This window comes from Plasmodium cynomolgi, chromosome 8, assembly GCF_000321355.1.
Source record: "Plasmodium cynomolgi strain B DNA, chromosome 8, whole genome shotgun sequence".
In the NCBI taxonomy this organism is placed as follows: domain Eukaryota; phylum Apicomplexa; class Aconoidasida; order Haemosporida; family Plasmodiidae; genus Plasmodium; species Plasmodium cynomolgi.
Genome location: NC_020401.1, coordinates 1256695 through 1267872, shown reverse-complemented (window position 1 = coordinate 1267872; position 11178 = coordinate 1256695). Strand labels below are relative to the sequence as shown.

The 11178-nt window shown below is 46.5% G+C and overlaps 2 protein-coding genes and 2 non-coding genes across 4 annotated transcripts; 3 read left to right on the top strand and 1 right to left on the bottom strand.

The window, feature by feature from the left end:
• Positions 1-3420: 3420 nt before the first annotated feature.
• Positions 3421-5130, top strand: PCYB_083700 (hypothetical protein; the record flags this gene model as incomplete). Its single annotated transcript, XM_004222108.1, has 1 exon — positions 3421-5130. One exon carries the CDS (start codon positions 3421-3423, stop codon positions 5128-5130), a length of 1710 nt encoding a protein of 569 aa, XP_004222156.1.
• Positions 5131-5818: 688 nt separating this feature from the next.
• Positions 5819-5891, top strand: PCYB_083697. The gene has a single exon. It is a non-coding gene; the product is annotated as a tRNA-Val (tRNA).
• An 899-nt stretch (positions 5892-6790) lies between these two features.
• PCYB_083693 lies at positions 6791-6864 on the bottom strand. Its single transcript has one exon. It is a non-coding gene; the product is annotated as a tRNA-Ile (tRNA).
• Positions 6865-7810: 946 nt separating this feature from the next.
• On the top strand, positions 7811-8838 carry PCYB_083690 (60S ribosomal protein L26; the record flags this gene model as incomplete). Its single annotated transcript, XM_004222107.1, has 3 exons — positions 7811-7826; positions 8248-8360; positions 8584-8838. 3 exons carry the CDS (start codon positions 7811-7813, stop codon positions 8836-8838), a joined length of 384 nt encoding a protein of 127 aa, XP_004222155.1.
• Between the last annotated feature and the right edge of the window lie 2340 nt (positions 8839-11178).

Genomic DNA, 11178 nt, shown 5'->3' with positions numbered 1-11178 from the left:
AAAAAAAAAAAGCGTCTCTCGGTTGGCTTGCCGGTTAGCTACTGACGCATAGGGGTGCCTCTACGCGCTCGCACGTATGTGTGTGTTTTGCGTGTACGTGAAACACATGAGCATACACGTGCACAGCGCTCCACCTCAGTAGCGCATTTTCCCCCGCACCAACTTGGCTGACCGACGCGCGCAGCTCGAGCTGTTCATCGCCGAGGGGGGCACGTTCACCAAGGCTTCATGTTGCCGCATGTGTGTGCCTTTCCGTTCGCCCTCTGCCTTTTTGGTGCACCTTTTGGAGTGTGTTTTGGGGTGTGTTTTGGGGGGTATTTTGGAGTGTGTTTTGGGGTGTATTTCGAAGCGTATTTAGAAGCGTATTTTGAAGCGTATTTTGAAGCGTATTTTGAAGCGTATTTTAGCGTGTATTTTAGAGTGTATTTCCGCGCGTATTTTAGAGCGTATTTCCGCGTGTAAAAATGAGGTGAAAAAGGGGGGTGTGTTAATGATGTGATAAAGTCCACTTAGCGCACACAGTTGTGCATGTAAAAATGGGAATACAAAAAATTTTTTTTGATGTGTTTGTTTGTGTAGCAATAATACTGTTTGGGAGTCGATTCGTAATTTTTGTTCACTCCCAATTCTTTGGCGAACGAATAACATTTCGAGATGTACGTGAGGAGCTGCCGAGGTGCTGCGCGGGCGATTGTGCATGTGCCTGCGGGGTGGAACACTCCCGGGAATTTCGCGCCGAACGGCAAAAGGGAAATGGCAAAAGGGAAATGGCAAAAGGGAAATAGCAAACCGCACGCAATTGTGTGCTGCTTTGGGACAGTCATGCGTGAGCGCGGCGCCATTTCATGTCACCTCCCCCCGTATGTTGCCTTTTTTTTTTTTTTTTTTCCTCACCGTGTGTGCCCGCACAGGGCGTGAAAAGCTGCCATTCGTTGGCCAGTTCAGAGGAGCGTGCTGCGGCCCGCGCGCCGTCGGCAGGTGAGGGGATGTTTCACCCGTCGCTAAGCGTGTGGTTTGACCGTCCTTGCGCGATTGGTTTGGCCGTCCTTACGCGATTGGTTTAACCGTCCTTGCGCGATTGGTTTAGCCCACCCTTGTGCATTTCACTTCACCGCGTTACATTTCCCCCGTCCCTTTTCCCCGTGTGCGCGCACCTTGTGGTGTTTTCGAAAAAAAAAAGGATCATTTCGCACCAGATAGAGGTGTTCTCGTGTGGCATCCACGCGTGGAGGTAGCGAGTGGACCCATACGACCTATGCTTGCCGAGCACCAAAAGGGAAGAAACCCCTGCAGGGTTGTAGGGGTTCCACCCCTACCTGATGTGCATATAGCCAAGGGGACCCAACATAACCACTACGTAGATAAAACGCCACGCAAAAAAAAAATACAGTGGGTGTATACACGTCGATTCACTCGGTGTGCACACAGATTGAGGCAACGGACGAGAGCAGAGTATGTAGGCACGTACTCACTTAAGCTCTCCCAAGGAATGCATCCCTATGGATTGGGCGGGACGTATCGGGTACGAAAACAAATCGATGGTGGGAGTTGTGAAAGTGTGGCATGTTCGCTCTGCATGGATGGGGGGGGATAATGCCCGCTAGGAGTCCCAGCCGGGTGAGCTGTTTAATTGTTCACTTACTTTACTACTCAGATGATGAAAGCACAGCTGGAGTTTATTTTTTTAGGATAAAATTTTGCTACTTCACAGGGGAGTGGCATATCTACGCAGGCATACAAACACGTGTGCACTTGGGAATCATGTGTATGGTAACATGTAGTTTTTTTTTTCAACTGACGGTGGTGCGACGATGAGGTTACACAACAACGGCGAAGCGAACACCATTGCACTCACGTCACTTGCTCACACATTTAGAGGTCTTCATAAATCAGCTTTGCCCCGCATACGTCCCATCCATACATACATACTGCTTCATACACGTGATAACACTTCTCTCCAACGTGCAATTCGCAAGAGTGTATTTTTTCTCGCATCGGTCTTTCTTTTTTTTTTTTCCTTTTTTAAGGACCATATTCCGGTTATTCACAATAGGTCAGGAGAGTTGATATGCACAAAAATGAGCAAAGGTGACTCTGTCATGCGTGGCTACCCGCGTTACGGGCGTTACGGGCGTTACGGGCGTTGTGGACGTTACGGGCGTTGTGGACGTTACGGGCGTTGTGGACGTTACGGGCCTTATGGACGTTACGGGCCTTATGGACGTTACGGGCCTTATGGACGTTACGGGCCTTATGGACGTTGTGGACGTTGCGACTGCCTGTCCCGCCTGTCCCGCTTCTTAAAGGGGGTTCCTCCCACATGGTGGAGATTGCGCCCTCACCTTTGCTTCTTTAATCTACCAAGGGGTGCACACTACACGCGAGGGAACTCCCTCTGCATTTTGCTCACTCTCGAAATGATGCAACATGGCGGGCAGGGCGTGGCGTACATGGCGCTTAAACGAGGGAGACGCGCAGATGTGTGGCCCACTGTGCAGGGGTGGAGTGGAGTGGCATGGAGAGGGGCGGCATGGAGTGGGGCGGCCATCCTCTTCCACAATTACAACCACGCAGTTACGAACATGTTGGAAGCAAAATTGAAGTTCACGTAAAAGTAAGCACAGTTAACTTAACGGCCGACATAGCCACGTATTGTTATATCTCCCCACGGAGCTTTCCCTCCACGGGGTACTCTCTTAATGGACCCTCCCCCCACGGGGCACTCTCTTAATGGACCCTCCCCCCACGGGGCACTCTCTTAATGGACCCTCCCCCCACAGGGCGCTCTCTTAATGGACCCTCCCTCCACATGGTACCCTGTCAACGGACTTTCTCCCCACCGCGCTTCCCCCAACTGTGCAATCATATGCGAACAATCAGGTGGGTGGAATTGCGCCAAGCGGAAGAAAAAACCCACCAAAAAAAAAAAAAAAAAAAATAAAAAAAAAAAGCGAATGATGTACCTTCACCTGCAGGTGGAGCTTTACTACGTAGCATGTGTCCCTTTTCCTTATCCAGCCAGGCGTGCACTGACATGTGCCACAGGGGAGCAACTCCGATCGGCATGCAGTTGCGGGTGGGGAGAAAAAGTCACCAAGTTGACCCAAAAAAATGGGGAAAAGAAAAAGCCGAGTTGGTGGATACATGTAGAGAATTATCTCAAAAAAGGGCCACGCGAAGAATACCACAAGATGAGCAGCAAGGGAGAAACTACGTAAGGCTAATAACACGGGGAGAGGTGATAGGAGAGAGGTGATAGGTGACAGGTGAGAGGACCCCCAAACGCAGTTCCTCCACTGCAGTTCATTGCAGCCCCTTCACCGCAGAGTCGAGTCTCTTCAGAGCAACCCCTTCACCGCAGAGTCGAGGCCCATCACCGCAGCCCCTTCAGCGCAACCCCTTCGCCGCGGAGGAACAAAAATGGGGCCGCCAAGCGGGAAGGCCACCATCCCCCTGTTCATGTACAGCATAGCAACCACGGCGATCGTTTATCAGAACTACATTTTTATTGCCTTCCTGTTTAAGGAGCATAGAGCGTACGAATGGCTGTGCACAGGAGAGAAGGACCAAATGGGGGGGGACTTCTTTGTGTGCAAGGAGCAGGAAAACTACATACAGTTTTTGCTAGTGTTAGGGTTAATAATTCAGTTCATTTCTGGCTCTGTTGGAAGTATACTAATTAACGTTTTGTCTAAGAAAAAGTACGTGTCGCGCGTGGCCTTCGCCTTTTTATTCACCGGGTGGACGTTGCTGAGTGTTGCTCTTTCCTATTCGAAGCACTACATGGAAGGGTACTCGCAGATTGGCACTAGTGGGGAAAGCGGCGAAAGCGGCGAAAGTGGCGATGACTTGGGGACCCTCCGCCGGGGCTTCCAAACCATTTCGCTCCTCTTCAACCTGGCCTTTGCCTGCTTCGGCATCGGGTCGGACAACTCGTACCTCCCCATCATATACTACGTTAACGAGAAATATCCTGTGGAGCAGGGGGAAAGGACACGCAAAAGTGGAGACCCCGCAAATGGAAGTGGCCAAGCGGAAGGAGTAAATGGCCAAGCGGGAGGCGTAAATGGCCAAGCGGGAGGCGTAAATGGCCACACGGAGAGCACACATCATCGAAGCGAAAGCAAACTAGGTGCCTTAAAAAATATTTTGAAGAACAAAAATTACATCCTCATCAGCACCATGTCTTCCCTGGCCGTGCTAAGTCTCTTCGTGGGCAACGTGTTGTTGGCCGCGCTTAACGCCTTGGAAGGGAAAAACAACATCACCGTGGTGGTGGCTTTGTACATTTTGTTATGTATCGTCCCCTCGTTCTTTATTGCGAATTTGCTGGATGAGAGAGAGGGAAGAACTGGCGACAACGTGGAGATCACCCAGCAGGCAGCGCCCAACGTGGAGATCACCCAGAAGGTAGCACCCAATATGAAGATCACCCAGCAGACAGCGCCCAACGTGGAGAGCACCCAGCTGTGCGGAAATATCCACCTGGACGCCCTGAAGAACCAAGTGAAGTCTCCATTTTATCAATTCATCGTGATCGAGTTCTTCACCGTAACGTTCAGCATTTGCTACTTCATGTTTTCCCTATTCGACATTTACGAGCACAGTGTATTTGGAGACACGCTAAACATATACTCCCTCCTGTTGCCATCAAGCTTTATCATCACCCTAACATTTGGCATAATAGCTGACATTATAAGCATATACAATTTTATGAGCTTCAATTTAATTTTGGGGATTTCAGTTTTTTCTTTAACTTGGATTTACTACAAAACGGCGAGTGTATTTGTTGGCTACCTATCGTTAATCATTTATTTTTTTCACCAAAGTTTTTTTGCAAACCATATGTACATGTACATGTCGACTGTATTTCCGGAACACAATTTTGCAGTCCTGATTGGAATTATTAACGCATTCGCGTCTGTTGCCTTTTTCCTTTCCTTTAAGTCTTTCGAATACATTAAGTATCACGGAGGGCCTGTCCACTCCCAACTGCTTACCCAAGTGATCATTATTTCCTACGTGTTGTTGTTTCTTTTTCACGTTTTTTACATAAAGAGGAAGGCTACAAGTGGACAGTTCATGATGACGAAGGGGGGCACTTCCGAAGTGGCACAAACTAATGTGTAACCTCGTTGCCTCTTTCTTCTCATGATGTCACCCTGAGGGGAGCAAAAGTTTATCTCTCCTAATTTGTTTCCATACAAGGTAGCTATTTTGTAAAAAAAAATTGCACACATGAGTTTGTTGCTAGCTGTTTCGACTTTTTTTTTTTTATTTTTTTTTACCTGCACCGTTCAGGCGAAATTGCACAAAATGAACAATTTTTTTTTTTTTTTTTCCCCATTTGTTAATACGAATAAATTTGTTTGCAAATATTGGTGACCCCAACTAGGGGGCTATAGTACCTTGTCCTGTTGTGTTCCCCATCAAATGCGCTTTGCAAAGTGGGCCCTGTTTATTAGCAATTCCCCTGGGGCGACAAAACGGTGTGGACGTTGCACGTACGTATATCAAATGGGGTCAAACTTTGCGGAGTGGCACTGTGGGAAAGGCCCCCATTAAGAAAGCGGAAAAAAAGAGGCAACGTCGCGACATGGGAACATGGCAAAATGATCAGAACGACATCGAAGAGGATTAAAAAATGAAGAGGCATAGGAACTTAAGAGAAGGGAAATCCCATTCAGCCGAAAGGGAAAAATAAAGGGGGGAATATATTTCCAAAAAATAAAACGGGGGGGTAACAAAATTGGCAGCTGCAAAGGTGGTGAGCACCGGGATTGGATTATGACCGATTTGATGAATGTAACACAGGTAAGCGAGCATGGTCTAGTGGCTATGACGTTCGCCTCACACGCGAAAGATCCCGAGTTCGATCCTCGGTGCTCGTATAAAAAGCAGCAGAAATGCGTTTTATGCCCCAACGGCGCTAAGCGGTTAATGGTTTATGATGTTATATTGTTATATTTTTTATTATGTTTAAATAGGGTGAAGAAGAAGGAAGCTTACGCCGTCATAACGCCGTTTTTGTGGTTTTTAATTTATAAACCCACATACCTCATCCGTGGTCCCTACACGTATGTATTATCCTTTTTTTTTTTTTTTTTCCTTTTTATGCTTTCACTACTTTCGCATGCATTGGGAACACGCTTGGGGAGGGGAAAAAAGAAGGGCGGCATAACGCCAAGGGAGAAACCCAGTTCAAATAAAATGGCAGTGGTTAAAGTCAACGTGGGAACAAACACGCAAGTTATCTCTCTCCTTTTTGTCACTTTTAATGACGTCATTTTGGGAGCTGGGTGTATATTCATATCCATCCACATCGAATATGCAGAGAGCGGGTCTTCTCCTCATATTTTCATTTCCTATATATTCCCTTTTTCCATGAGGGAAGAAAAAGTAAAAGGGGTGATTCAAATGGCCTCCTTTTTTTCATCCTACGCTAATCTGGCTATTACTTCCATTATATAGAAAAGGCATCACCCCGATTAGTTATCATTATGTTAACCCTCCAGAAGGTTGCTTTAGGCAGTTCGGAGTTCGGCCGTTCGGCAGTTATTATGGGTGGGGCAAGGATGCAGTCAATTTCAAGAGGAGCAGAAGGCATAAAAATATACACGTACTCTTATTTGCATGTTCACATCCGATTTGAAGCGCGCCTTCATGATGGGATGATACGATGATACGAGAAAATGGGGCATCGAAAAGGACTTATATGAATATATATTAAGCCCTGTAAACCAACGTGTAAAGGAATAAAAAAATTTCCTTTTTATGTTATTTTTTGTGATGGTCCCAGGCGGTCTCGAACCGCCGACCTTACGGTTATTAGCCGTACGCTCTAACCAACTGAGCTATAGGACCTCTATTTGGAGTAGCATGCCAACAGTCCATACTTCCCAACGGAAGGAATGCAGCAATTAATATTACGCACATAGGTATGCAAATCCGCCATTGGGTTGTTATGGTATGACCTCTTCACGTGCATTAACTTCCAAAGGTACGGAAAAAAAAAGTGCATCCTTTTTGAAACCTGTTGATAGTTGATACTTCCCCTCTTACTGTTACCCTTCGCTTAGGGTCATATAAAATCCACCCTTGCAAATAAATCGGAGCGGTAAAAAGGTGCAACGAAGCGATCGCCAGTGCATCCAACTCACTACTTTGAGAGCTCAACCCGGTTGAAGTAAAAAGTGGATGCTTGGGCGAGCCGGTGAAGAATTTTCATCAACACGTGGACCCAACATTTTATGAAAAAAAAAAAAAAAAGTATGAAAATCGAAAGGGGAAAAAGAAAGGAAGAAAAAAGCAGCCAGCCTACTCCTCCTCCTCCTATATTTTAAGGGCATACATTTTATTTATGATATACCTACCCCCCCATTTGCGGGGCACTCTTTTTCTTTGGGATCGCGCACGTGATTTATTTTACGTCACATCGTCCAAAAGAACTGTTTCCTTTAATGCCAGTTGCCGAAAATCACAAAAAGGGATACACGCCGCAACGCGCATAATAACCTAACCGTGTACATAACTACATAATATAATATGCGCTTATTCAAACGCACGACCAACCGCACTTTAATTGAAAGCGCGCCTTCGGCATACATAAAAAAAAAAAAATTTTTTGTTTGACTTGATTTTATAAATTTCTTTTTTACCTCCAAATTGTTAACTATAACGAACAGTTGTACAAGAGGAAAAAAAAAAAAAACAAACTAATAAAAGGGAAACAATTCCACTTCATTCATTTTACCCACTTTTGGAGAGAATCCCCTTTTTAGCCCAAATAAATTTTTCGCCTTCTTCCAAAATGAAGTTTAACAAGCGTAAGTTTACAAACACCACTTAGGTGGAGAGCCACATACACGTTTAGGGCTACTCCCGCCGTGCATCCGTCACATCGCTTGGATGGGACTCTTGGCCCACTTGCGCATATGAGATCATTGTGTGCGCGTGATGCTGCGATGTTGTACTATGTGGATATGAACGTTGGCACGCGGTTCGGGGGAGCAGCTTCCCAAAAGGATGCCCAACGTGCGTATCGCCATTCGCCCCCTGAAAAGTTACCCAAACATACATGTACCTTCGTGCATACCCTTGTGATCGTTTTATACACCGCTTTGCAAATGGACCCCTACCCTCTCTCGTGTGATTACGTATCGTCGCACCGTGTGAGGTGTTGCCCACCTCGCTATCTATGCGCACCCGCTTTACGCCCCTAACGCGTCCCTTCCCCCTCTCCGTTAGAAATATCCTCCTCCCGAAGGAAAATGAGAAAGGCGCATTTCACGGCGCCAGCTGGACTTAGAAGGAAAATTATGTCCTCCAAACTGTCAAAGGAGTTGAGATTAAAATATAAGGTAAGAGAGCTAGGCCTCCGTTTAGCCACCTGAAAAATTGTACGCCTGCGTTTATGTCGGTGAGGGGGGTCGCGCGTGCGTCCTGATGCCCCATCATCGCGTATCATCGAGTATCGTCGCGTATTTTATTGTCATTTTATTGGCAGTTCATTGTCATTTCATTGGAATTTTATTGCCATTTTATTGTCATTTTATTGCCATTTTGCTTTGTTTTCTTTTGTAGACGCGAGCTCTGCCAGTGAGGAAGGACGACGAAGTCCTCATTTGCAGAGGACACAACCACGGCCGAGAAGGAAAAGTTGTGAAGATAAACAGAAAGCGATTTAAAATATACGTGGAAAGAGTAACCAGGGAAAAGGCAAACGGAGAGTCCACCTTCATTGGTATCCACCCGAGCAACGTCATCTTGACCAAACTGAAAATTGACAAGAACCGTAAAAAGATCCTCGACAGAAAGGCGCCAAAGGAGAAAATGTAAGGCGTGTGGTGTATCCATTTTAAGCCTTTTCCATGCCAGCTAACCCCGAAGGAAGAGAGGACCCACGAAAATGTGCCACCCGTCGCCAGGAGGTTAGCGGCGGTTTGGCGCAATTTTGCGGAGTTTCGCAGAGTTTTATCCTTTTATTTGCATTTTTTTAAACTTATGAACGGGTCAGGTTATTTTAAACCTTTTGGAATGCAAATTGAAAGGGGCCACCATTTGCTCGAAACCGTGCCCGGAAAAGTGGCCCTGTTCGAAACGGGAAAACAGCACAACGTTGCTACGGAGCTTGCTCGCCAATTTTACGCAACCATGAATTAGCGAAATGTTGATTTTTTCCCCGTGGGTGCAGCTTACGTAATTTTGATTTCCCGTTGGCTAGTTTTTTTTTTCAGCTAGCTAAAAATGTGCAGGAAAAAAAAAAAATCTGCACTGTTCATAAAATTGCAACGGTCGAAATGGGTCAAGTGGGCTGGCAGAAAACGTTCGCAAGTTTTGTGTGCAGCGTGCGCCCGATTGGCTGATTGGCAAAGGAGAGTTAAAGCAGGGTTAAGCTGCCACAAAGTGGAAGCGGCACGGAGTGAAAGCCACGCAAAGAGAAAGCAGCACAGAGTGAAGCTCCACCAAGGAGACGCATTTCTCAGAATTTTTCAATTTCGCCAAAGGAGGACGCCAACAAATCGTCAAGCGCGTTCGAAAAAGAAGCGAGCTGAAATGCCGCCCTTACTCCTGCATACCGTTTTGTAAATTTGCGTAGACAGGCACAAAGTCGCTGCTTCACAAAACAGGAAAACTGCAATCTTGCAATGTTGCAATCTTGCAATGTTGCTATGTTGCCATGTTGCCATGTTGCCATGTTGCTATGTTGCCATGTTGCCATGTTACAATCTTCCAAGTGGACAAAATTATAACACAACGCTTTTTTTGTCCAAAAGGGGTGCATCCCGTGTGACAGAGCATTATTGGGCAATTCCTTTTTGTCTTCCGCGCCAATTCGAGTTTTTTTTTTTTTTCCCCCTTTTTTGTTCATCCCGCTGCGCAACGCCCGTAACCATGGGTGGGAATATATGCGTCTTTCAGCGAAAGGTTTTCCCTCCATTTTGCGAAAGCTTCCATTTTGTGTGCGTCTTCAAACTGTGCACTCCGTTTAGGGGAACTCCTCCTAATTTTATTCCCCATTTTTTCCAAGTTTGTTCCCTTCACCCCACCGCAGAAATATGATGATGAGAAAAAGGAAGTAGACCTTCGGAAGGTCCCAAGAAGGGTCACGCAAAAGGAGGAAATAGTCAACGAAATTACTTGCGATGGGATGACGAAACGTCATGGGGAGGGAACAAACCAGCTTGGCAAAACGAATGAAGAGAGAGAGAAAAGCATACTGTCCCTCCCATCCACTAGCACAAATAGCGACTCTGATGAGTCTGAAGAAGCCACCACTGATACCTCCTCCCTCACATCATCCTCCATGATACGGAGTAACATAAAGGCAAACATTATATGCGAAAGGTGTCTTCTACAAAATAGCTATAGCCATAATATATGTGATTTTACAAGAGGGTACAGAAGAGGCAGGAGTTCCCCCCCCTTAGGAGAAGCAAAAAAAATTGCCTTCAATAAATCTGCATCCTTTGGTGGTACTGTTCCCCACAGTCATGAAAATTTTCGAGACCTCTCCGAGTTCATTTGGACCGAAAAGGAAGACACACATCTGGGCGAGTATCTAAAGGGGGGGAAATATCCAAAGGGGGGGAGAAATTACCTATTGGAAAAGCCCCACTCACAACGTAGGGAGCTTTGTTCTGCATGGGGTCGTGGTGATCCACGTGATGGGGATGGGAGCAACTCAACAAGGTGAGCAGAACAAAAGAGGTCCACGATTTTGTTTTCCTCCTTCTTTGCTTCCCCCATGGAAGGGGGGGAGGGGTCTCCTCCAAGTGGGCATAAGAACGATGTGCCTAAACTCACCCACCGCGCGTTAGCGCGCAGTGCCGCACATTAGCGCGCAGTGCAGCACATTACCGCTCACCGCCGCGCATTACCACTCACCACCGCGCATCACCGCTCACCACAGCAGGAAAGAACATAAGGCGACGACAAAAGGGAAAGTACCAATACCCCTTAAACGGACGACGGACGAAAGCACCTTGACGGATCCAAGCCGCAGTGAGGATAACTCCTCGTCGGCAAAGCCCAGAAAATGGGAGAAAAGGGGAAAATCGCTAGACATTTTTTTTCCATCATCGAGTGACAATTCGGATTACAAACGAGGGAGAGTTCCTCTCACCAAGTGCAACTCCAGTTATTTCAATAACAGGGGAGTTATAATTTACTCATAAA